We start from the raw sequence: 27,452 nt of genomic DNA on the forward strand, positions 1-27,452 counted from the left end.
CCCAAGGCAGGCACGTGCCAAAGGAACTGCCTCTAGAGGGGCGATCGCTGCTGAGATGAATGTAGATATGTTTGTGCAATTATCCAGCAGCCTCTGATTACCTGATCCCAAATCATTATTCCAGCAGATAATTTACATTTCCCTGCCACTTGAGCAGGAGAGTAGAGCTGGCTTATGACAGCAATACTGCTGACTCAGCTGTTCTGGGAACCCAGCATTGGCTTGAAAATCTTGTTTTTTTAAAACAGTATAGGTGTGGGAAGCCTATTCCTGATTAATATATATAAAAAAAAAAAACCCTCTTGCAAACCAAGGTGGAGTATGGTGGGTGCGCATACAAGACATAGTCCATATGCTGAGGACTGTCTAACTACAGAGAGAAAACAGGCAGCTGGAAAAAAGTACCAGGGACTGTGCAGTAGGACTGAGAGGTCACAGACTAGGACTAATCATAGCATTTGGCAGACCTTTAACGTTTCTCCAGTGCTAATTTTATACTGGCCTTTTAAACAGGGAGTAAAAATGGCCTGTCTTGAGACAAAAGCTCAAAATTTGTGGTAATACTAGGACTCTAGGAGCTGGGGTTCAAGGAGAACAACCAACATTGCCTGAGGTGACTGCAGTGTCAGGGTCCCATCTTTTAGTTTAGCTTAGCCATAAGGCTGTTGTGTGATTCCTGGAAAGGTCAAATCCTTTCCACAATGGAAATTTTATATTTAAAAATGCTTTTCATTCATGTTAAATTCAGCAATTCCTTCCTTTCCCACACTTTCTTCTTTCCCTTTTTTAAGAAACTCTAATCTGGGATCTAAAACATCAGAAATAATAGAATAATTTTGTGAGGTTGGTTTTTTATTTCTTTTCTTGGAATAATTAAGCATTACTTTTAAGCCTGCATGAGTGAATAAATGGATTAACACTTTAATTGAACAGTTCCGCCAATCTGGTAATAATTTTGAACTAGCGAGTGGATCTTAAGTCCATGAGAGCTTAAGCTAACCTTTTACCAATGCCAAATGACACCAACTCTTTGAACATGGGATTAGGAAAGGATTGTTACTGCCTTTATACACCTCTGGCCATGCTTAATTTCCCATGAGAGGCCTCCAGCCCCCTGAAGAAGAGGCAGTACAAGACAGACTCTGATGTGAGGTCCACACCACCCTAGACCTTGGTCTAGGACCTTGGGGTACACAGGTCTTCTACGCTGGTCATTTTGCTTAGGACAAAACCGCCAAGGTTTCCTGTGATCTAAGAGTTGCCTCTTAGGTCTTTGATTTCTTGCACTTACGTTTCATCTGTGAATGCAATTCCAAAGTACTCCTTCTCCTTCAGGTTGAAATGAGATGCCACCAAGTCAAGCAACTCCTTGGCCAAAAGCTTTGGCTGGAAAACAAGAATGAAAGACAGTGATTAATGAGAACTTGGATAGAACTGCACTGTGCTTCTGGAGGGAAACGCTATCCTTGAAGGTATCCCACTGCTGTTGCTTTTATGTTCCCTCTGGTGTTTGAGCCAAATCTGCAAGCAACATTAGCGGCTTGAAATGAGCAATAGTCTCCCTCCTAGGTAAATCCTAAAAACCTGTCAATTCTGACCTCTTCATTGCTTAATGTCTCTGCAGACAGATGACCTGCCACCTGCCAGTGTTTAGATCTACCATGACCAGCTCACTCATGCCTCTCTGATAATTTTAGTTGTTAAAGCTTTTTATCAAGGACCTTTGCAAACACATTTCAGACACCCACTCTCACACACAGAGCACAGATATATGCTCATAACACTAAGAAAATACATAGTGCCAAAAGATAGGATGTGACAGGACCAAATGAGAAGTAAATGACAGAACAAAATAGTTTCCCATTCAGTATTGCTTGTCATTTAGAGATAAGAATATATCCTCAAATTTAGGCACTTGGAAGGAAAGAGAGGAAAGTAACACACACTTTCAAAATACCCTTTGTAAAAGCATAAAAGCCAAGCTCAGAGAAACTATTTGTTCCATACAGAGGACAGTGCATGACTACCTTTTCTGCAAAACCTTATGTGACTCTTAAGTCTAATGCGTCCTCCTGCCTCTATGAATTTTCACCAGCTCTGCTGAGCTCCTGTGTTTCCTACTGGACTACTAAAGTCTTGGCCATAACAGAGGTCTTGTCTTGACTGTCACTGGTAGAAAACAGGGGTACAAAGGATCCAGGTAGATGCAGCCTGTGATCCCACAGCCTGTAATAGCCCCAGATCCCAGAGCTGCAATGGTTACAGCAGCATTGGCACAGCTGGAGTCAGAGATCCCAACAATGTTCCCTGGTGACTGCTCATAAGGATTTGGTCTACAAATCTCTGTGCTGCAAGCCTCGGTGAAAATAAAGTTGTCTGCAGGCTTGACTGCCCCAATGAGTCTACCAAGCAGCTGAGTCAGAGTTACCCCAGATGTGAACCTGTTAAATGGAGATGAAATGATGATGCTGTGCAGAAAATGGATGGTGGGGACCTGAGAATCCTGCTGTCCTAATTGGCTGCTCTGTCCTGTAAATACAAACATAGCTTGTATTGAAAAAAAAACCCCTGATTTGTACTTAACTCCCAAACAGATTCGTAAGATTCTCAGCCTCTCTCTAAAAATGTCCATAAACCCAGTAATGTCATAGTATCTGACACAGCTGAAAGAAATTTGAAGTATAATTCCCTGGCATTCATGTGAGCATTACACTGTCCTCCACCCACCTGTCTCCCTTCTATGTCCTAGTGCAGTTACCAGCAATGTCCGTATGGTTCCTTTGTGCACCCAACACAAGGGTGGTTTCTAGGTCATGCCAGCAAAGAAAGAAGCAATAGCCATGCCTAAAGCAGCACTAGTTTAAAGCAGCCTCTGAATACGAGATAAGTTGCTATGTAGGAGGAACAGCCTGGCAGATAACAAATAGGTGGGATGCAGCTAGTTTCATTTTAACTCCCAAGTCAGACTTCTCAGGCACAACCGTTGGAGTCTTTGCTATGTCTACGTTGCCTGCTGCATTGCCTGTCACAGTCTCCTGAACTAGCTTCTGAATGGTGCTCAGCGCTGAGTAGACCAGGCATGGAGCTGTGGTCATGTCCTTTGTCCCCTTGAGTCCCTTCAGGGAACCAAGCAAAGAGCACACCAGCTACACCAGCCTCTTTGGGGACTCCTCAGGTACTTCTCTCCTGGCATTGTGCTGGGTGGGATGGATGTTCCTAGCATCCCTGTCTCCTGTAAGATGAACCTCCCTTTGCTGGAGTATTTTAAGGACAAGCTACAGTTTGGCTTATGAGATACCTGGATATTGTGGCAAAGAGCATCATAAGACTGCCGGGTGAATTCAGAGATACATAGGCTCAGTGCAGGTACTTACTGGGGGCGTTGGATGAGTTTTCAGCTTAACAACAGACAAACAAACACAAACTTTTGAAGGAGAGAGAGAAAGGGGGTTTTGTGCCTGCCAATATGCAGTTTGAGAGCCTAAGTCTTGCTTTTCCCCCACCCCAGCCCAAGCCTCCATGCTCCTTTCTCTCCTGATCACGCCAGACTCTCTCTGCACCAGAAAGAGACTTCTTCCCAGCCCAGTGCTACCACAAGAAGAGGGGTGGGAATGCATGCCCAGTGACGGGTGTAGGGAAGGGCAGGACTGACCCCCCCCCCACCCAAGGCCACTGGGGGCAGTTGGTGGAGGTGAGTCTGGGCACCCCCATGATGGCGTGCATTGCAGGCGTGGTGTTGCGTGGCTGGCACTGCCTGGCTCCCAGTTCTCTGGGGTGACTCCGTTATTTGATAAATGAGCAGTTGTGCTGCCAAGCAAGGAAGCGAGCCATCAGCAAGCCTTGCTGGGTGTCCCACCTGAGATGGCAAGGCTGGGGAAGGGTGGGGAAAAAGCATGCCTCAAACACAGCAGCATTTTGTCAAGCCTGGGTTAAACATTTGGGGGGGGATAGGTTGAGCTTTCATATTTTGCAAGAAAGCAGAACAGAGCAATAAATGGCTGCTGTGAAACACGCCGCCTGTGGACTTGGGGAAGTGATGGGTCCCTCGGCTCCAGCCAGCCAGCACTGCCACAAGGGTCACTGGACAAGGGGTAAAATCCCCTTCTTATGTCCAGCCACATCATGGAGAAGTGATGCCCAGCATCCCTTGCCCGATGCACTGCTGCATCCAGCCCCAGGTATCGAGTGAGGAGCAGCACCTGAAAGCACCTGCATTCAGCCACCCTCCCCAGGCAAGACGGGTAAATGCAACATGCTGCTTCCTTATTTCTGCTGAGTGAGACCTGGCTGCAGAAAAAGCCACAGAGAGGTGATCAGCACATGACAGCTTTCCCTTCTCTACTGCCCATTAGCAGCTGCTCCTCTCCCAGCACAGCCCTCCTCCTGCCCCTGGGGCTCAGCAGGGGCACGGTCTCTACTGCCCTTGCCACAGGGCCTCCTCCAAAGCCTGTGGTAGCAGATAAGGCAGGATAACCCTTTGGCTTGCAAGATAAGGGAAAAGAACAATAGATGCAGACCCAGCACTGGAGCGGTGCCAGGTTAGTTACTGGGCCAGAGTCCCTGAAGAGGCTTACCGCAGGGAACTTAAGCCCTGCTAGTCCCCTCCAAGATTACTTTCCGCTCTCCTCTTAAGCTCTACAAGGTTATTGTCCTTTCCAGTAGGATGGCTCCCGTGTCCTCCCAACACAGACGGGCAACCTGAGTCTTTGGAGGGGAGAGAAGGAAGGTGTTTTCTCCAGGTAGCTAAGACTGCTCAAGACAAACCTGCACAGCAGGGCTAAGGGCAGGAAAACCCTGCCAGGCACAAGCCGAGCTGCAGCCCATCCCACTGTCTCAGGAGAGACCCACGCACTCAATGTTAACGGTTAATCTTCTTGCCGTTCTCGATGGGAATGGCTGAGCAATGACCTCCTTTCATGTGAGCCGAGCAGACAAAGAGCTCATTAGCAATGCCTGTGGCAAGTTGTTTTAATTCATTATTAATTTCTGGACTTCATTTTCCAGAGGGATATTCATTTTGCATTAATAAAACTTCCGTGACAGACACATTGAAGAAGATGGGGGAAGACACGCTGAAGAAGATGAAGTCTCTGACAGCAGGGAAATCAATAGAAAGTAGGTCCGGGACCTTCTACATCCAATATAGTGGGATGGTCAGCAAGATAGCTTGTGAATCCCACAGGCATAAATCAGGAATAACAGGTGGCATTCAAACCAGAAACTGAACTGTGTCCTCAATGCTGCAGAGCTGGACCGTGATGCGCTGTGAGCTGCCTGGGCAGCTGCTGAGACCCCTCTGCATCTGCTGCTCTTCATCTCCTTCCTACCCACACCTTCCTGCCATCCTCCATGTAACCTGCATCAGAAAAAGCAGCCTGGGGGAGCATGTCAGAGCTGCAGCTGGCTGGCCTGAACTTGGGATGGGGTACATCAGCAGAAATTCTTCAATGAGGGCTGAGCACGCTTTGCTGGCAGGGAAGGGTTGTTGGAGCAATGTTATTCAGCCCTGCTGCTCCCTCCTGCTACAGGACCCTCTTTGTAAAAATGCATGTGAAGAACAATGCACTGTAAATCAACTGTTATTTTTACTAGAGAAATCAGCAGGGCCCCAGCTGTGGTCCCACCACACTGGAGCTGTGGCCCTGGGGGAGAAGAGGCTGCTCCTGGTGAGCACTCTGCCCCTGCCAGGAGGAAGGGCTGAGGGACCCATGCTCCCATATAGTGGAGTCTCTGGCACACACACCAGCCATTTTGTAGCCAAAGACACTGTCTCTGAGGGTTTTCTGCATGGCAGCAAGCCAAATGCTTTCACAGCTCTGCACTCCCACCTCTACTCCTCAGTTTCTACTCCAGCCTGGGACAAGCAACACTTTGCAGCCTGGGCTCTCTGGACTTGCAAACACAACACTTTCCACAAAATTTAATACCTCAATACTGGGTCAATGGATCCACCTGCCAGGCATGATGGCATCAATACATCATCCAGGGGATTCCTGGTCACCTGTAGAGCGTGCAACTCTTCTGTGAAGTCAAACCTGACTCGGAAGCACTCTGAGGTTTCTCCCCTCTTGAAGAGGCAGGAGAGTAGAGATGGGCTGCCTCCTTATTAACAGAATGACCCAGACACACTTCACTGTGCCCTGGGCCATGCCTGAGAGGTTTATCCGAAATGCTGCGTAATGCTTTGCAACAGCAAAGCACTTCTGCTTCAGCAGCGAGGAGCACAGCGAGCACATGGCTGGGGCTCTTCTGCAACCCCAGCTCCTGCAGCCTTGAAGCGGTGAACTCATTCCCTCCCTCCCCTCCAAAACAACTTAAGTTTATTAAAATAATGACTTAGAAGAAAGGGAGAGCTTTATTAGTGGTGTTAGGAGGTGGCAGGGAAAGGAGTGAGCCTCAACAGCAGCTCTGTGACTTGAACTTGCACCAAGAAAGCTTACGAAAAGACAGCAAAGACAGTGCAAGAAGGTACGTATGGGTTCACAGCTGGCTGACGCTCCCAGCACTGCCTCCCTGCATCTCCCCATTGCTTAAAGAGCTCCCCATACGCTGGGCTACAGGCACAGCCTGTGCTAGAGAGAACCACGCCAAGATAACTTCAGTGTATGCAATGCCCAAGCTCTGTCTTGATGTCCTTGGCTCTATTTTAAGAAGCATTCAGCTCTGACAAATTAACCACAGGGGATGAGTCTCTCGTCCATGCACTGTGCTTATCTCTGTACAGAGACACTATATACAGGTGCACTCTATACAGGTGTCTCTTCCCAATTAGACATGAAGACAACTTCCCTGAATAACGACAGAGCACAGCAAGCACTAAAGGCAAGCAGGGAGGGGAAGGGCAAGCCTGAGAGCGCCTTGGGAAGAGGAGATGGAGGCTGCATGAGGGATGAATCATGCTGACGCAATGTCAAAAACCCCTGAGTATCACAGCTCTTCCATGTATTTATTGGATGAGTTGTCATTAGCATGAGCCCACTAACATGGGCTGCTGGACCCACTGGGGGAGCAGGCTGGGATCTGCTCACAGAAGAACTCCCCAGCACTGGAGAGAGGAAAAGGAGGAGGTGAGATGCAGGTGACACAGAGCAAGGCTTTGATACACAAGGTGACATGCAAACCCCATTTTGGTGCCTCCTAACAGCAGTCATGGTCATTGTCACGCAGGTTTAGTGATGATACTGATACGTTATGGGTGTGTATTGGCCATGGGATGTGAGGATGAGGAAGAGGGCTTCTGGGGAGAAGAATTTCTTGTAGCCTAGGGGAGCTTGACACCAAGCTGAGTGGTGTAGTTGATGCGCCTGAGGGATGGGATGCCATTTGGAGGGACCTGGACAAGCTCCAGAAGCAGGCCCATGTGAACCTCATGAGGTTCAACAAGGCCAAGTGCAGGGTCCTGCACCTGGGTTGGGGCAACTCCTGGTATCCATACAGGCTGGGGGATGAAGGGATTGAGAGCAGCCCTGCCGAGAAGGATGTGAGGGAAAGCTGGACATCACCCGGCAATATGAGTTTGCAGCCCAGAAAGCCAATTGTGTCCTGGGCTGCATCAAAAGCAGCGTGGCCAGCAGGTCGAGGGAGGGGATTCTGACCCTCCACTCCACTCTGGTGAGACCCCCCCTGCAGTACTGCGTCCAGCTCTGGGGTCCTCAGCACAGGAAAGCCATGGACCTGTTGGAGCGGGTCCAGAGGAGGCCACAAAAATGATCAGAGGGCTGGAGCACCTCTGCTATGAGGACAGGCTGAGAGAGGTGGGGTTGTTCAGCCTGGAGAAGAGAAGGCTCCGGGGAAACCTTATAGCAGCCTTCCAGTACCTAAAGGGGGCTTATAAGAAAGATGGGGACACACTTTTTAATAGGGTCTGTAGTGATAGGACAAGGGGTAATGGTTTTAAACCAAAAGAGGGCAGATTCAGGCTAGATATAAGGAAGAAATTTTTTACGATGAGGGTGGTGAAACACTGGCACAGGTTGCCTAGAGAAGTAGTTGTGGTGGAGCAGACCCCTGGGCCATGTTGCGATGTCAGGACCAGCCAATGCTGTGTTCTTGTTTTGGCTGTAAGTGCAGTGAGTTAGGACCATCTGATAACTTGTCCTGGCTACAGTGCAGTGAGTTAGGACGATTAGGCGCTCCCTAACCATACCTGAAACTCCTGTTGCCTGGGCCACAGTCCGCCCTGGAAAGTGCCAGAATTACCTGACAAGAATTGTGGCCAGAATGGAAATATACTGTCCGAAGTCAATCATCTCAGATCCTATAAATAGTGATCCTAAGTGAGACCCTTTGAGCCCTCCAGGACTGCAGCAGGCTGGGATGCCTCTCAGGGTAGATATCGCTAGAATTTTGAAGAGTAGATTTTGCGAGGATTTCCAAGATTGTCTGCTAATAGATGCTGACAAAGAAGAAGGGGACAAAGATCGTCTGCTGACAAATGCTGATGAAGGAGAATAGCGAGTAATTCACTACAATTAGGTTTCACGAAGTTTCAAAGATCATTTGGTACCAATAATTTACTACAACGGGCAAAGAGAGAAAAATCTTGATCATAGGTTAAGCTCTACATCTGTGTGTATGTGCGTTTGTGTGTGTATGATTTGATTTAGGAAACTTTGTAGTGTTGTTTATAGCAAATTTTATTAAATCACTCTGATAATTGGCTGATGATTAAGTATTGTTAAAAATCATATAACCTAATCTTGTGATTTACTGTAATAGTGTTAATAAATCTTAAATTGCTGCTAGCTTAAAGTTGTGTAGGATCCATAATCACTCATTCCCAGACAAATTGGCATAGTAATTCAACAGGAAATTTTCCTTACCCTTTTGTATCCCTTCCATTAGGCATAAACCATTGACCAAGTCTGGGACGAAGTCTGTATCCAGCTGCAGCTGGACTGCTCTCTGAGAAGGACTTTAGAAAGCAAGGGGGTCAATTGTGAACCTTGTGACTCAAAGCAGGGGGGTTTCCCTTACCCTTTTGAGTCTCCAGTCTTTGTGTAAATCATTCTAAATAATAGATTCTAACTTGATTTTCCTTTGTATGTTTCTTTCATATAGTAAGTAATAGAGTGAGCCTTGCCATTGAACTTTGTTGTGTTTTTACAAATTGACATTAAAAAAATCCCTTTTGCTAATATCTTTGATGGTGATTCTTTAAGTGATCTAAATCACTCATCCATGACAGTGGTAGATGCCCCATCCCTGGAAACATTCAAGGTCAGGTTGGATGGGGCTCTGAGCAACCTGATCTAGTTGAAGAGGTCCCTGCTCATTGCAGAGATGTTGGACTATATGATCTTTAAAGGTCCTTTCCAACCCAAGCCATCCTATGACTCTATGACAAGCTTCCAAGGGCAACTAATATCCTAAAACTGGCCCAAATTCCTACAAATACCTATTTCTTTCCAGGAGGGTGACTGACTCAGCTGAGGATCAGCACTATAAATATCAAACCTTCCTCGAGCCAAATCCTGCCCTGAGAGGGCAGGGCTGCCATCCAAGGAGGGGCTCCTTGGGGGCTGAAAACCAGGTACCCCAAGTGCCACCATGGGTGCAACTGGAAACTCATTTCACTGAGCAATGGGCACTTCAGCTGGCTCAGCGCCTGGGGAGTAAACATCTGACTATCTCAACCAGAAAAATCGGAGAAGTGCAAGGATTTCTCCACAGCTTCAGAAGATCATTCTGTCAGTCATTGTGGAAAATACAGCAGAAACACAAGCATTCCAGTATTAAATATTCAATATAATTAAAAGACAATGTTACTGGGATTTGAGCAGCCTGAGGAACTCCAGAGTCATGTGTTTCCCCAGTGGAAAGACAGGCTGCCCACTTTTGGCAGAGAAGCATGTTTCTCAGTGACAGCTTACCATTACGCTTAGAAATGAGTGAGTTATAGAGAGAGATTATCTATCCACAGTCCAGCAGTGCCATGAATAAAAAACAGATGACATGGTATTAGCAGCTGCTGGTACGTCCCTAGAAACGCAGGCGCGCAATAAGTATATTTTATTGTTTTATTAACTGTCAGACAAGCCTATCTATTCCCCCTCCCCCATTTCATAGCTTTTCCCTAACTCTCGGTGGCAGAAGGTTTCTGGGAAATGCATAGTTTCAACATATGGACAGACGCGTGCCGCCTGAATCCATCCAGCACAGAGACACGCTGAACTGTGGGAACAAGGTAACTAGATCACACTTAGTAATGCCTCATTTCATTAGATTAAAAAGACCGCTACCATCCACCATCTCCTTGCTAGAGGGACTTACAGCGAGATATATCATGAGAATATAGAGATGAGACACTGCTATGCCAAGTGCTGCAACGCTAAAGACTGTTTGCTGTACCGGTGCTCAGCCTGCACTAATTTTGTACTATAACCCAGCTGTGGTCAGGCACAGGCTCCAGGACTCAAATAATTGGTATTTAACTGTGAGCACGTGCTGGTGCAGGCTGGTCCATTGGCATCCTCCAAGCCAAAGCCACCAGGTCATAGCCCAGACCAGACCCAGTCCCAAGGACGGTCGCCCTGTTTGAGATAGAGAGTGAGTTTACCCCTAGGAACACAAGCTGGGCTGTGCCATGTGGCTTCCAGCCCAGCCAACGAGCTCCGACCTATTTTATTTATGAGTGCAGACATAGCAGATGCTGTCCAGTGAGTTCCCGAGCAGGTTTGGTTTCTGCAGGACAGATCGTGAAGTGTGTCTGGTTCAAACCAGCCTCTTGAGTCTTGCTGATTTGGTCCAATTTTGCTAAACGTTCAAAGGGCGGATGTTTGAAAAACATCTTTTTGGTGGCTTGAGTTGAAATGTAGGCTGGGGGATGTGTGCGGTGTGGCCATTCTGTCAGCAGGAGAGGTGAGGTGGAAAAAGGAGTGGTTTGCATGAATACAGAGTGATTCCTGCCTTGGCGATGCCCAGCGCGGTACTGTCAGGCAGGGTACAACGCTTCTTCATCAGCCGGCAGCATCTCTTGCCCATCTCGAGCCTTGGACAGTGTAATCAGGAGGAAATAAAAGTGCAAAAATGGTGATTCATGCACAGTTCTTCCCCTCCACCAACTATTATCATTTGCTAAAAAGCAAACTCCAGGTGCTCCCGCTGAATTACATCATCTGCTAAAACCGGCCACAAAGCTATGCTCCAACGCCACGGTGATAAGGGCAGTAAAGATGCCCGTATCGACTCTTTGTGTTCCCACTCTGTTCCTCGAGGCATTGGTTATTCAGTGGCCAGCAGCCTTATCTGCTGAAGGCCAGCAGCACGCTTATACCCATATGCATCAGGCAGCACATTACCCCATGATAGTTACAGACTGTAACTCCCTCCCGCCCCTGCTTCCTTGTGCATGAAACACCGAAATCTCTCATCCAGGGGCCATTGAACTGGCACTCACTCACAGTTCCCTTCTTGTCAAATTGGCTCTGCCAACAGCTCTGTCATCCCATTGTTTAACCCATTTTACGCACTTTGAAGAAAAGAAAAATCCAAAGTCACTCCATAGTAATGTTATGTAAATACCAAATAACGGCCCTTTCAGCTATATTCTCATCTGAATACAGTGTAATAACATTGTACAAAACTGCTCAGGCTGAAGGCTTGGGGCTTTAGGGGTTGCAATTCCCCTTATGGGATAGATCCACCATTCCTCAACTCTGCATTACTGTGTCAATATATGGAGCCCACATAATCAAAGCAGGGTGGGATGTAGCTGGGTGAAAAATTATTCATTGAAATGCAAGATGCCTGGAGACTGAACGCCTTATTTTTTATCACGCAACAGCTGAACTCCGTCAGTGTCGGGGACCGGTGGTGGGAGCGTTGCTCGTGCTGGCACACACAGCACCTCTTTCCTAGAGACAGCGGTTGGTGCTAAAAATCTCTTTTCTACATTTACATAGGAAAATGAGACAACTTGCCTCCAGCAGCCTCCTTGGGAACGTGGAGGGTGGTGACAGAGTGCCATTGACATTTTTCTTGGAAAGTCAACACTCGCGAGTTGTGGGAATTAAGATTTATTAGGGTCAGAGAGACAAAGACCAAAAAATTCCCGAGTTTTAAAAAAAGTCTGTTTGGTAAAAGGATTAGAAACACCCTACTGACAAGTTGCCTTAAAAATATTCACATAGCTGCATTTCTGGGTTCAGCTAATACCTGACACGCCATATCTTAAGTCAGAAGCCATTGCTGACACTCTCTAATTCCCCTACATATTAGCAATGTGAATCTGCTTAAATATTCTTGTAGTCAGAGAAAGTAGAGAGCGTGAGCAGGCCAAGCCTGCATGGCAAATTCATGTGAAAGCCAAAATGAGAAGCAGTTGGTGGGAGGAAAAAGACACTTTGGGGTCTGTAGCATCCCTCCTCCCCTTCTTGCCTGATGCAGAGGCAGCTGCCCACATCCCCCATTCAGATGGGGTCTGCATCGATGCCCAGTGACCCCATTCCTCTCTGTTGTCTTCTATATCATCTCACGACTCCAGCAGAGTTTTTCAGGTGACTGCATCCAAAGAGACCAGCCAGCTGCTACTGGTGCTGGGACGGGAAATCTGCCCGTCTTCCCTGCTCCATGCTCAGACCTTTCTCTCATGCATGACAAAAGCCTCAGTGCTTCCCTCTTTCCTCCCTTAGCCCTCTCCCTGCTCCATCTCTTCTCTGTCTCTGATGGGAGCAGCTAACGTCCCCACGTACAGCTGAAAGAGCCGGCTGATGCGCTGAGGATGGAAGAAGGATGAGCTGAATTTTGTGGCTGGCCCCTGCTTGGTGTCCATGTGTTTTTTCATCCAAAGACCTGAAGCACATAGATGTTTGGTGGGTACTTAGAGTACTACATCCCATGGGGGAATCTGCATCGCTCTCTTCTGCAGGGCTGGGGAGAGGGAGAGGATGCTGTACCTGGCATTCAGACTGACGTCCTGGTCTGGCCCGGCTACTTGGGGTGCCAGCAGGAACAGCACACTGTAAGGTATTTCTGCCTGGGATCCCCCAAGAGTCTGCATCTCTGTGCTGTGCAGTTGGGATGTGCTGGCTAAATGCACATCACCTTCGTGGAGCACCTGGGCCAGGTCTGCTGTGTCCCAGTCTACCTCCCATATGCCAAAGCGCTGATCTGTGCATGCACAAGCAGCCCTTTGCACGGGATTTCCAGAGGCCTGAGTATCAAGGGCAAGTTGTCAAAATCCTGACATTCCCCCTGGGTAATCTTTCTGGGCAGTAAAGGAGATCGTGCGGGGTAACCTCATATTCATCCACCCTTGAGTCCTTTCCCACTGAATAGTGGCCAGGAGCATGAACCAAGTGAGAAGGTCTGGCCAACCACAGAAGTAAACCCAGATTGCAAGGGCAAGCAGGCATCTTTTTAGGAGGGATTTGACGGGAAGTGTGGAATTCCTTATGCTGACTGATGTAAAAATTGCTTTTGTAGCACTGCCAAGGTCACTGCCGGCTCATCTAATCAGCCATGAAAACATCACTGAAGCAAGTTAAAAAGTTGCCCCGAGTCAATTTGCGCATGCAACTTATATTACTCTTTATTTAAACTTTCTAGGTTCATTTTTAGCTGGTTGGAGGAAACAGATCCTTCCTCTATTATCTTTCTATGGGTTTCTCCCAAAACCTAACACAACATCAAATCTGTCTTGTCCTGTACAAGACAGTCCTGAAGACAAGCCTGGCCGGCTGCTTGCTTTGCTATGCGTTTACTGTAGCAAATACTATGTTTTCAGGAGACTACTGTGAACTCCATGGGAGGTTTTATAGTATTGTCAGGACCTGCATTCTGTGGATTAATACAGCTTTAATGAAAATACATCCCAAATTTGACAGTTTTGACTGAGATTTTCTTTGAGCTTTCAGGGAATTTGGAGCAAGTTTATGAGGCGCAAACTCAGAAAGACTGGTACAAAAAAGGTACCTGCTTATGTGGACCCAAACAATCAACTTTCAAGTAAATGCAGCTCCGTCAGAGCAGAAAAAACCGTTCCCAGCTATGATGGCTAGATTCACTAGCCCTTCAAATCATTCTCAATGTCTTGAACCTATTAATGATCTATTCAGTAGCTTCCCATCTCCTTCTGCATGAAACACCTATGAGATTTCTATGTATAAATGAGAAGAATATGGACAATAGATCAGCAGAGCAGAAGGAAGATGCCCCCACACATAGGAGGACTTTGCCCTGGTTGAAGACCATTGGTTTCATATAAGCAGGAGACAGAAGGATCTGTGCTTCAAAGCAAAACACTGTTTTCAAGGTGGCAGTGGCTCAAGCATCTCCCAGTTCACCTAATCTCCAGAAAACTGAGACTGGGCATATTTGGCACTTGGATGCCCACGGTTTAGCAGCACTGGCTAGGTCAGCACTAGCAACCTGAAGAGGGCCATAGCATGGACTTGAGTGGTCTCCAGACTGCAGCACCATTTGCACAGTGCTGGCCTGTGGGAGCTAACGTTCTCCCAGCCAATCCCTGAGCACCATTTGGGGGATAGCTTGGGCCAGGAACCACTTCCAGATGTCAGTATGGATCTGTCCACCCCATTCAAGGGGAAGAGTTTAGCCCGCTGGATACCAGCAGACTCCATGAGCCAGTGAACAAGTTCTGACTTGTTACTTCTACGAGCACAAAGTAATTGATTTTCCTCCCCTATGAGGAGGAAAAGCCAAGTCAGAGAAAGGATGTTCTCAAATTGGCCTTCAGTAGTCACAATCAGGTAAACAAACCCAGATTTCTCATATTCCTAAACCAGAAGAATTAGCTCATGCAGTAGCAGTTTCTGTAGCAACGTCTTGCACAGATTACAAGACACAGCTCAGATGTGCATGGCATGTCCCATCCTTTCTGCCCGTCACCTAGCCGCAGCCGCAGCCACAGCCAGCCAGCCCCATCTTAAACCAATGGGCAGAGCATGAGGCTTTGTCCCTTCCCCTGCCTTTGTCCACTGCAACCTGGGCAAACAACAGAGCTGTGTGCTTGTTTGGGTTCAGTCTCTAGACATGGACTTTCCAAATATAAGAGAAACTCAAGCTGTTGTCTCTTTCCTCTAACTTGTCTTATGCGAGTGGAAGGAATGCTGCTCTAGACTCACTTCCCGGAGTGACACAGGGATATGATGACCTTCTGAGTTACACTGGCGTAACACAGCTGATTTTGTTACTTGGGTTAAAAGTTTTCTGCTTTGTATAACTGTTCTTTTAGCATGCTCCTACACCCCAATATCTTTGAATGGCCTAGAAGAAGCTTGGATAGCCAGGCAACTCTTCTTCTTTCCCTCGTCCTTGCAAAGAGTCAAAAAAATCTCACTGTGCAACACAAAGGCATTTAACCTGTGGAAGTTGCCCCTGCATCAGAGATACTAACAGAGGCACTGGCTGAATTTTGGATTTCATTGCCATTAACTGTGATCAATTTAAGCAAGCAAAGATATTATTGAAACTAAGCATATCTCATGCTTTTTTTGACAGAACTGGAGTCTGCAGAAGATTTTTCACCTTCCTTTGCACATAACATACAGCAGTGATGGATACAGAGACCAGATTAGATGGAGCTCTCCAGCTGGAGATTGGTGCTAAATTAATACAAACTGAAGCAGCTCAGGATGCAAATTGAACATACTGTGGAGTTAAGAGGGTTTGTGTACAGGGCTTTGGTTCAAACCCTTGTCTTAATGCAAAGGAAAAAAAGACTGGCTATGGCATTCTTTGCAGCATGCTGGGTTGAAACTTATATGGCCTAGTTTAAGAAAGCGCTTCCAACATGACAAATTTATGCAGATAATCTGTATCATAAATGTTTGGCTTAAAGTATTTTGGGTCTTCATGTATACTTGCCTTTCAGTTTCTGGAGATCTGTATAATTTTGAAAAAGGGTAGTCAACTGCTGCAAGAAAGTCAATTGTGTTTTAAATCATCCAACTGTATCACATGTGGCAAATCAAACTTTGAACATGAAGTGAGCTTCAGAGCCAACTTTCTGTGGCAGGAATCCATTTCACACTCAGCTGACAACAGGGTTTGATAAGAGCTCGGCCAGTGTGAATAACCAGCTGCCTCTCTATATATTTTGATTTGGTAGCATCTGTTGAAGTTTTATATCACTGAGAGATTGTTGGTATTCTTTTTAAGCATTAAAGCTACCTTGACAAGGTCAACAACAATTTCTACGGAGGTCAGCATTTTTATTTTAAAATGTTTGATCATAATTCTCTCAAACATTAAAGAAAGAGTTTGGCTAGGGCACGTAATGAAATTGGACAGCTCACACAATCCATTTATCTTTTCGACTGTAAACCTCTGAAGTGCTCTAGTTCATCCAGTTTCAAATCAACTGTAGAAATGTCCATCTCCCTTCATCCAGCCTACAGAAATTGGTGCTCGGAAATGCTCTTGATCTCTTATTGCTGATGTGGAGAAGGAAAAATAATTTCCCAAGACATACTAGCTTAGCTGCATTCTTATGTTCTGTTTGCTTTTTAAAAATCTCTCCTGAATAAGGATGTTTATTTCCATCCTGACTCAAAGTCACTTCTTCATTGCTGAAAATATTTAATAAGCTAAGTGAATGCTTATTTTTGTAGCCCATTTTCTAAACACATTAACATAATTTATAAAAAAAAACCATGTGAAACCTACATGACCATCTTATGAATTGTGATAAGCTAGTTCAGATTTTAGCAAATCTAACAGCAATAAAAGTAAACAAAATCAATAATAGTGCTAGTTTTGACGCATAGAATCAGATCTTCCTGTTGTATCCTACACACCATTTGTGAGTGCAGAGAAACTAGTTAAACTTAACGAGAGCTACATCCTCATGTGCTGAGACTGGGGAAGGGGGATGCCTTCAGAAGCATAATGGGTGCATAGGCTTTTGTGCATTCATCTTCTTTATCTGTACTTATACCTAAGGATGTAGTCAAGAAAGCTGACTCCACTGTTAGGTTCTCCGTACATACTCCCTCCCCTAAAGAGCTTGGAGTTGAAGCATATTGGTCTTCCTGGATGCTCTTGTCAGTTTAATTATCTGTACATATACAGTTGCTATATTAAGAACATACCACAATGTTTTGAAGCTTCTGGCTTAACACACTCAAATGTAAAGCATGCTATGAAAATACTACACATCAGATGGACAGTTCTTCCCCTGGGAAGGTCAGGAGAGAGAGGCTGAACCTCACTTGCCAGATGTTGGTTACATTGCTTAATGCCTAGTGGCAAAGCTCAGATGCTACAGGGAGCCGATTGGCCAGAGGCTGCAAGAAATGGGATAGCTAAGCAAACCGCTTTACCTTTGAAGCCGAATAAAAGACTGGTGCGTTGCGTAGGTCCAGCTCCCAAGGCACAGTAAACCCGTACTACTCCACTTACATCCCCACTGATAGTCTGCCCTCTAATCTCCTGTGCGTGAGTGTGGCCCCCAAGTTCACCAGAGTGACGGCTAGGACCTGCCTGTGACTCTCCTGGGCCATGGGAAGGGTCTAACACACCTTGTCCTGCAAGAGGGAGGGTCCCCTCCACTCTTGGTGAACACCCCAAGGGAGTCTTTGCTTTTCGAGTCAGCAGAAGCTGCTGAATATAATCAAGGATTAGACTTGTGATAAAACCATGGTTATTTCATGGAATGGAGAAAGTCAGCAACTTGTCATCTACAAAAGGATAGAAACTCCCCCTGTCTTCAGCTACTCCTATTAAGCAGCATTGCCATCTTCCCCAATGAGTCTGTACATGCAGAGCCTATACATGAAGCCATACAAATGACGGTGTGTGTCCCTAAGAAGAGAAGGTTTCCGTGTCCAGCGTGCCTTGGGACACAGCAGGGAAGCTGCCTGGGTCCCCTTGGCTGGTCTCCTCTGTCAGTCACGGCAGTCACCACATCCACCAGTCACTCGTGTCAACAGAAGAGGGACAGGGACGGGGCACTTCAAGGAGCAGATTGCGTTGCAATGGAGAAACCCCAGGCACAGGCAAGTCCTGCCTCCACTTCCAGATGTTCAGTTATTTCTCCTGTGATACCTGCTGAACTAACACAGGGAAAGCTAAAACTCAGTGTGGGCTGAAGCACATGAACTGTCCTGGTACACATCAGGACTGCCTGCAGCCCAAATCGGTCCTACCGCTCACCCCTCCAAAATGCTCTGCTCCTAACACCCTTGAAGACACCCTGAAGGTGGATGAGAAGGGGACGAGGATGCTGGGCTTCATTTCCTAACTGTAGGCTCACCATCGTCACCCAGCGGCACCCATAAATAAAGGAGGAAGCAATAGAGGGTACTGATAATTGGCCACAGCTCGAAAGAAAAGAAAGCAAAATAATACTTGTTCACTGTAGGAATTAATGGGGGGATAAGAAAGGCTTACTTCCCCTGATATTTGTAAAAAGAAGTGCTGGTGATAAACCAGGACCCTTAAAAAGCAGGAGAGTGAAATGAATGACCGGGTGAGATAGCGAGTCTCTTTTATTAAAAAAACAACCCCCCTTTTTTCTGCAAAGAAAGAATAAAGAAGAAATAATATGGAACAATTAGGAGAGAACTCAGGCAGGGTGAAAACTATTAGTGATAAACAGCTACTAAGGAAATAATTGGAAAATGTAAACACATACAAATGTGGGTGATGACCCGTGTACTGGGGCAATACCAGAATTAGCCAATAAATGTAATGAAATGTGGAAGGAGAAGCTTGGAGACTTTATAGAGAATTGGCGAAGATTTTTCTAGGCAGGAGAGGTAGAAAGCAAACAAAAGTAGCCTGGTTTCTGAAAAGGAGCGATCCTTGGTCCGCGGCTGGTGTAATGTCCATGGGAAGAAGGAAAGGGAGGACAAGCGTATGCAGATGCCAGCTCCACCGCTTCCCACTCTTGAAGCCTGGAAGAAGGGGCAATGCTCAGAAATGGTCATACCCACTTCTCTCCCCATGAGCTTTCATTTCAGGTAGAGGGAATCCTTGTCTGCCTCATTTTCTTTTTGCAGAATGAAGGTTGAGGACAGAGTTTGTAACTGGCCTGAGTGGTCTTTACCCACCAGTTTGGGACTGGGAGTGACTTCCCAAGGTGGTCCTGTTTCTGAACTGAAATGTCATCTATCTGCCCACAAGCTTGGTGTCCCAGAGATGGGATTTGGGGCATTTTCTGCTCAGGAACACTGCAGAGGAGCCAAAAGCAGACCAAGTGTGCCATGCAGTAGCATGGCACAGGGAGCTGCTAGCCACAGGCTGAGCCAGCTGGAGTTACGCGGTCTGAGATATGCTACCAAAATGCACAATCAGCTTTAACCCAAGGACAGCACAGCTCTTTGTCCCTCAAAATATCTCATAGCTTGCTCAGCACCGCCAGGAACTGGAAGATGGCTTGGTGTGATGTCAACCCAAACCTGACACTGCAGCTAGTGCTCTCTCCTTGCAGAAGGACTCGCCCGCAGTGCCACCAACCCAAGCACATCTCTCTGTGAGCAGACCCAGTGACTGATGTCCTCCACTGCGACTGGTGTTGAGACCATGCTTCCCTCGTCAACAGGATAGCAGCTGCCTGCCCTCGAAGGATGCTGGAGCCCTTCCTCTGCCCCAAGGAAGAGTCAAACCTCCCTGCCAGCATCCAGAAAGTCTCTTTCTGCATCTCACCCAGACAACTCACTGCAATCGAAGTGACTAGGTAACTATGTCTGTTCATGCTTTCATTAAACCCAATGGGAAAGATGGGCAGGAGCAGATCCTAAAGCAGCAGTGCAGGCAGGGAAATCAGAGAGACTGTTTCCAGTCCATTTCTTTGAGCCAAAGTCTCATAAGCTGGGCCAGCCCAGAGATCAGTCATGCTGCTGGCAGAAGCTGCTGCTGGAAGCACAAAGACTTCCAGAAAATGATGCTGGAGATCTTGATGGCCATCTGAGAACTGAAGGTATCTCTGCTGAGCGGCCAGTGGCCATGCTGCCTGTGTGACAGATCTTTCTCTCCCTCCTGATGTCCTACCAGATGGCTGTGGACCTACCCCAAAACTTGCTCCTACTGCAAGGAGTAAGCCATTTCTAATGCTGAAGGGCTGCAGTTTTTGGAAAGAGTTGCACTTCATATGTGAGGGTGAAGAGGATAATTGTATTTAATGTAATTTCTGAAAAACTGAGGAAGGTGAATGTGGTGGTTTGACCCTGGCTGGATGCCAGATGCCCACCAAAGCCACTCTATCACTCCCCTCCTCAGCTGGACAGGGGAGAGAAAATATAGCAAAAGGCTCATGGGTCAAGATAAGGACAGGGAGAGATGATTCACCAATTACTGTCATGGGCAAAACAGACTCGACTTGGGGAAAATTAACTTAATTTAATTTATTTTAATTAATTTTTAATTTAATTTAATTTAATATCAATCAAATCAGGGTCGGATAATGAGAAGCTCCTAATGTGGCCCCAGCCCTCCTTCCCAAAGTGTCTAGGTAGCCCTGCAGAAGCAAAGGATGGGCTGAGTGCCGCGTAGGAGATCCTTGCTTGCAGCACAGGGAACTCCAATGTCGGCTGCTGGTCCCTGTGCCTTCAGCCGCAGTGTCAAGGGAATACCTTGTGCCATTAAATCACAATGTAATATGTCCTGCCTTTTCTGGGGCCTAGCCTCCTATTAAACGGACTTCAGTAGGAAAATCTTTATTTCTACTTATTCCCCTGCCAAAACACTATCCCTCTGTGTAAACAGAGCTTCCAGACCAGCTCTTTGGTCACTTTAATGTCTCAATGGCTGGACTCGAACTAGATTATTGAGGACTACGGGAAAGACCATATATCTTTAGAAAGACATTTTCCATTCCACTTGCCACAGGGATCAGGAAAACATTTGCCTGCCTGTCTGCTCTCCCAGGAGGCTCTGAAGATGTGACTGCAGTTTGTCCTCAGAAGAAGATGCCAGTACCTCTTTGAAGAGAAAGAGAGCAAAGGTATTTCACCCTGCAATGTCTGAACCCACAAAGGAACTCTTGCTGGTCGGGAAAAGCTATGAAAAAGTGAGGAGAAATCACAAAAAAGACAAAAGTTTCAAACACAGAGTAAGTCTCAGACAGAAAGTGGTCACATGAGAGCAAAGAGATATGTTATATCCTTATAGTGTAAACCACCGCTGTTCAGTAGAGATTCATCCATCAATACCAGAAGAGAAGTTGGCCTATGGCTCTTTGCTGGTTTGCCAGACTTTTATTAAACGCACAAGAATGCCAAGTCTGTAATGTCTAAAAGTGAATTTATTTAACAATGAACTCTTTGAAAAGGGAGTCCCAGATGTGTAATTAATAATGAATCAGTGATGTGAAATCTGATCCAAAGCCTACTGAAGCTGATAGACAGACTCTCTGACTTCAAGGAGTTCTGGTTAAGGCTCTCATTAGGCAAAAGGAAAAAAAAATAATTAAAAGCTGAGCCAGCTAGTTAGTTAAAAAAATATTATAGCTTGGATTCTGCGCTTAACAGAGACATACAATAATCTGCACTGCACATAAATCCCCTCTCTGCTGACAGGGGACTCACACATTTCTGTGTCTGAAGCTGATCTTGAAATCTAGGAGATAAAAAAAAATAAAAAAAAGCTGTGAGAGAGTCCCAAAAGGAAAACCTCCAGTGGTTTGAACCACAACTCATTTCCTCTTGGCATGAATTGGGAGATAACTGTCATATATGTGTCATTTGAAGGCAACAGATGCTTCTCCTCTCTGCGTGCCGAAGCCCTGCTCGCTCCCCCACCCTGCGCACCCACCTCTGCTCTGCCTCGGCTGGCTTTACATCAGCTACACGCAACGCACGGCGTGGAGATAATCAACCTGAAATTCCTGCCAAGCTCAGCGTAGCATGGTGCCTAAGCGGGGGCATGCAGCTTGTCTTCCATCAGTGCAACTTAATTCAATTTGTCAGGGATGCAGACAGCTTGGGTGAGCCCGATCAGGTCACCGCTATCCTGACATTGGCCAAATTTTGCACAATCACTGCGAGATAGGGTTGTGGCAACCCCTGTTTTTCATTTGCCTTTCACTATGACCCTAATGTGGAGGTGGAGGAGATGTTTGCTGATGAAAAATTTCATTGTTCCATGTCTTTTTCAGGAGACATAAAGCGCACATATTAAATCATTCCCTTGAGTCAAATAGTTTTAAGTACAGTAACACAGCTCATTTTTGAATAATCAAATAATAATTAAAAATAATCGGCTCCCATTTCTGCTGATGAACCAATGCGTTTACATTGAATTTGCTTTTTTAATAGCAAATTGTAACTCAATCTAAATGTAAATTCCTGGAGAATCTGCTATCTAATTCTCATTATTTCCACTTGCTTAATGCAATTAGAAACATCTGTCACTGATCAACTGTCCACACAGTGAAAATAAATAATAATTCATGCTATCTGCCTCCATAGTGTTTTTCAGGGAAAGGACTGCTTTAAAACCATTTGCTAAAGCCCAAGAGCTAGAGCTGTGCAAAATGCTTGTGACAAGCTCTGAATCATACCAAATGTGCCTGACCGTCAGTGTCTCTGTACCTCAGAAACATTTGCTGAATAATTTGAGAAAATCCTGGATACATATAAAAGTGACCACCCCGGTTTCTGGAAACATTTCGCTCTGGGGTCTCCATCTTCAGGGATATGTTGTGTCCTGCTGGGGGGCAAATCTCATCCCCTACTCCCAAAGCCTGGACCCAAAGTCATGCCAGAGCGTGCAGATGTTTGTACCGATGGAACTGTGGTTGCTGAAGGGGCAGCAGGAGGCCAGTGAATGGGACATAGGTGCAGAGAGAAAGGAAACTGGAGTCACTGGGGCTTAGGGGTTATCCCAGCTGCTGCCTGTGGTCCCAGTTTGGCTCTGCCCATGAGAGGAGCAGAGGGAAACAGCAGAGCAGGGACCCGTGAGAAACAGGCGCCCAGTCCCCATGAGATGGACCAGGTCAAGGGCAGGGATGGTGCTTCCTCCACTGTAAAGCATATTAGTACATATAAACTATCTGTATAAGCTCTCTGGTTGCTCAAAAGACAAGAAAAATCAAAGTGCTAGACAAGATAAGCCTGAACTGAACCTCAAGAAATGGGCTCGTTCATCCCCTGCCCACTAGTGATAGGGATGGAGAAGGAGTAAAGGCAGAGTCTAAGTGGAAAAGTATTCTCATTAGACTCCTACTGCTGAAACAGCCTCAAAAGAGAGAGCTAAATTAATCAAAAAAGCAGTCTTCCTAGTAACCAAGAGAAGCCCAATGACACAGCCCAAACCCTCAATGTTTTTGCCTTTGAGCTGCTCAGCAGCTGGAGGCTCATCCCATGCAATGGCCTGGCTGCTATGGGGGGCTGATGCACAGATGCTGAGGTGGTCTCCTTCAATAAACAGCAGAGAGACTGGGGAAGCATCAGCAATGGCATTGCCCACTTCGCTGTGTGGGTCAGAACAACTCTACGCATGAAATGCTTGTCCCGGCTTCAAAGTGAGGATGGGAAATGAAGTGGAAATGGTTTGGCTGGTTTATTTTATTTAAAAAGGGCAAAGGAAAATCTCTTTAATTCATTTCGTTTCCAGGAGACAAGTGTAACTTAGAGACATTATAAGATCCTCTCTGACAAGCCAAAGTCTCTAACACTGCCTGGACTGCCAAACCAGGAGGGCAGCGATGAGCTGAGAGTTGCTGGCCTGTTCACGATCTCGTCAGGTCGCATCTAGTCACCGCTGCACCTCCTGCTCCAACCCCTCTTTGTTTCTCCATCCTCCACCGTAACCACAGGGTTACACACCCAGCAATGAGCCAGAGGTACCTCTGCACCTTGGCAGCCTTTTGATCCCAGTGGCCCAAAATGTGCTTGTGCCCGTGTGAGGGTGAGGGGATGCCTGTACTGCTCACTCCCCATTATTCCAGGGGGTAAAGTGGACGGTGGTTCCCAAAAGCAGATGTGACAGGCACCGGGCTGCACCGCTACCCTGCTGTCTGCTTGCACAGGAGGGATTATTCTTGTTCTGCTAACAGGAATGCTGGAGACAGGCAGCGCAGAGGGGACACTCCTCTCCAAAACCAGGGATGAATCACTAAAGCAAAATCTATGCTATTAATCAATTTTCCCAAAGATAAAAACCTTCCAGAGTTGGCACGTTTTGCTGGCTCTACCTCCAAGTATCTGGTTTGAGCTGCTACCAAGATAGCATCATCTTCAAAGTCAGGTCAAAGACTGGAGCTTCCTCCCAAGGCGGGTTTAGATTTGTGCTTCTTCCTCCCCAAATACGGGCACTTTCCCAGCAAAGGTAATAACAGAATTTTCATTCAAACATAATGATGATGAACCATGTCTAAGTGCAGATAGTTAGGAAAGTAGAAGACATCCTATCTGTATTAACAGCCTCTCATCCAAAAGGATTGCTTGTTCGGGAGAGGTCGGAAGAGGAATTTAAGGGGAGAATGAGCATGTCTTGCTGCTCACGATGAGGTCATGCAGGTTTTTTTTAAAGCATGACCCAATTATAAGCTGAGGGCCATCTCCTCTGTCCTGAAAATTAGAAAAGCTGATGGTTTTTCTCATGACATCCTGTATCGCAGCCGACACGAATGCCACAGGCAGCCTTTCTGTGCTCGCAGCGAATGCCGTGCCTGCCTCGCTCCTTCTCCGGGCACTGAACTCATGGGTGTGCTGCCGTCAGCAAGCTAGCGCATCCCTGGGGGAGGAAGGGGAATTTGGGAAAATAAACCACTGAAGAGAGAGACAAATCCATTTTGACATCAGATCGCCCAAAGCTTCCTCATGAGTAGGCGCTTCCCCGAAATAAAGACAGAAAGGACCGACAAGCCACACACTGGAAATACGGTAAAGGCTGGGGGATGGAGATTTGCTCTATCACTTGGGGATGGCATTTTGCATCATTTCCAAAGAGACTGGACCTAAAAACCACACTCCTGTGCAAAGGCAGGGGGAATGAATGGGGACCGTAGAGGGAGAGGGGCTGTGGGCAGGGTTGGAGAGCACACAGGTCTCCCTCGGGAAGGGCAGTGAGGTCTCCTCGCATCACCGTGCTGCCCGTCCCCAACCTCCTGCCCCTTCTGCATGGGTGCAGATGTCCCCTTTCCCTCCCACGCCACAGGCAGCGAGGCAAACCAGCCCCAGCAACCTTTGCTGGTAGCACCACGGTGCCAGACGGAGTCTTCTTTGCTTCGCTTAGTGCCACTGCCAGGTGTGATGCTGAAAACCATGTCTGCGTGAGCGTACGTGGGCTGTCCTAAACTAACCAGCCCGAATGCATTGCGGTGGGCAAACCATTCTGACCTGACACCACACAGCCATGGCCAGCTGCCGCTTTTGGTTACCTGCAGCAAGGTAAAGGGAAAGGAGACCATTTCCCAGTGAGATGGTAACAGTTTAAGACACTTTTTGCTCATTATGTTCAATACCCCTGCGCCCAGGAGCCTCATTCGTGGCCGAGGCTCTCACTGTGCCGTGCCGAAGGAAGAGCCTTTTGGCTGAAAGTTGAGATCTTTTGTCTAAGCCGCATTCGCTTGTGGCTGAAAAGGAAAGGGAAAGGGAATAGAAAACAATTTTCTATAAGCTGAGTAATGTAGCTTAGACAATCAAGCCTGGCATCTCTCATTCACTATCAACCTAGTACTTGTACTGCACAGTCTGATGGCAGCAATAAGGGGAAATGCTCCATCGTGAAATGCTAGCTTGGATTGGAAATGCATGGTTTTTTACCTTGGCTTGAAAGCAAATCTGCTATGCTGCCTTGCTCATCATTTCTTCTGAGCTACACTCTTCTAGACTGTTCAATATCGCCTGAAATCATCTGCTATATACGTTATTATTTTTCAAAATTGCTTGCTCAGACCATGCTATAAAAAAATAATTTTCTATTTCCATTTCCATTGCCTTCCAGGAGGCAGCTTTTGTCCCGTGCCACAGCACTTTCTTACCCAAATTTACTATTTGGGTTTCTTGTCCAGCCAGGAGGACATAAAAGGAGGCATTGGAGCCAAAGCGGGACTGATCCGACCACATATAACCACCAACAGCATAAACACCTACTCAAGAGCTAATTGCAGAGAGTCCTTTTGCAGTCAAGGAGAGAGAGGGGCATGACTCATTTCAGACAATCCATTTTAGGATGAGGTCAGCTGTGCCCTGCAAGTGCCCTCCTCTCTCCACCGCCTGTAAAAGCATAGCTCAGGCACAGACACCCATGCTGTATGTGCCTTAAGTCGTATGAGATAAATCTCACCACTGCCTGCCATGGACCAAATCAGGCAGGTGCTCAGGCAAGCCAGGGCTGGAGGCGAGCGATGGGATGTGGCACCAGCACAAGCGCTCGTCTACCACGAAGGAGAAGCAGTGGAGAGTAGAAGGAGCTCTATGCATTTCATCCCCATCATCCTGCTACTAAACCTAATTTATTTCCACCTTTGGGCTTGGTGGTGCCCCGTGGCTGAGCTCTGCGGTCACCCCGGGGAGGGTGAAGCGAGGCTGGGGGACACTGGGTTGTCCATGGCTGGAGCAGCATCTCATGGGATACAATGATGTATTTCACAGCCACTGCTGGACGTTCGCAGGGTGGCCCAGGCATGAACAAAAGCTCCACTGAAGCCACAGAGCAGCTGAGCCAGGCAGAAACAATAGTAAATTTTTGAATTTCTCCCAAGTAATTGTGAGTGAGATGTTTTCTCTGTAATGGAGCCATTAGATGCTGGATGTGCCATTCCTGTACTGGTGTATGTGGTGGGAAGTCACCGGGACAATTTAAATTGCTGATGCTCTACAAAACTTTAGGAGTTAACTCATCGGAAAGGAAAGAGCTTTCTCCCTTTGCCAGACATTTTACTGGGATTGTCACAAGCCCCCCACTAAGTTTGAAAAGCTCCATGTGTGCTCAAAATTAAGGGTATTTGACAAATTTTAGCAGAACAACTGAAAAAAACCCCTGAATATCTTCACCTACATTTGGCCAGCTGTAAAGAATATCCAGCTCTCAGCATATGCGGCATGAATAAATATGTCTTCAGCTTATCTCTCTCCTGACAGCTTATGGATAGCTCCCCAGCCTGTATTAGTTTAAATGCAATTTATTCTGGAAGACTGATAATAGGGATATTGATTATGCAGGCCCTTGGAAATCACACCTTCATTTCGCTCCTCGGAGGAGCATGATTGCCATTCCCTGTTCATTTTCTTACGAGGCCATAAGCACTTTGCTGTGGGAGCCTGTTCCCTGAAGCTCCTAATGTGGCACCTGATAGACGCGCAGGGTTCGGTTACAGGGGTCTTAGGGCACGAAAGGATGAAACCTGCTCTCAGCTCTCTTCAGAGACCAGCAGGCAGCTCAGAATGAGGGGAATGCGCAGCATTACCGTGCCAGGGAAGCGTCATCCCCTCCAGTTAACCTCCTCACGACACAGAAGTACTTCTGCCATAAGCGAGGTCAGCCCTGACCTGACTCATTCTCCGGGGTCACTTTGCTCCCAGCAGCTATTGCCCCCTGCC

General features: G+C 46.8%; 1 protein-coding gene across 9 annotated transcripts in view; it reads right to left on the bottom strand.

The window, feature by feature from the left end:
- FRMD4A (FERM domain containing 4A) overlaps positions 1–27,452 on the bottom strand; it is a 383,693-nt gene that overhangs the window by 101,336 nt on the left and 254,905 nt on the right. For all 9 annotated transcript variants that reach the window (XM_069801649.1, XM_069801651.1, XM_069801647.1 and 6 more), the window contains one exon: positions 1,292–1,386. In XM_069801649.1, coding sequence (XP_069657750.1) covers positions 1,292–1,386 — 95 coding nt within the window. The remainder of the gene's footprint in view (positions 1–1,291; positions 1,387–27,452) is intronic.

Source organism: Haliaeetus albicilla, chromosome 14 (genome assembly GCF_947461875.1).
Source record: "Haliaeetus albicilla chromosome 14, bHalAlb1.1, whole genome shotgun sequence".
In the NCBI taxonomy this organism is placed as follows: Eukaryota; Metazoa; Chordata; class Aves; order Accipitriformes; family Accipitridae; genus Haliaeetus; species Haliaeetus albicilla.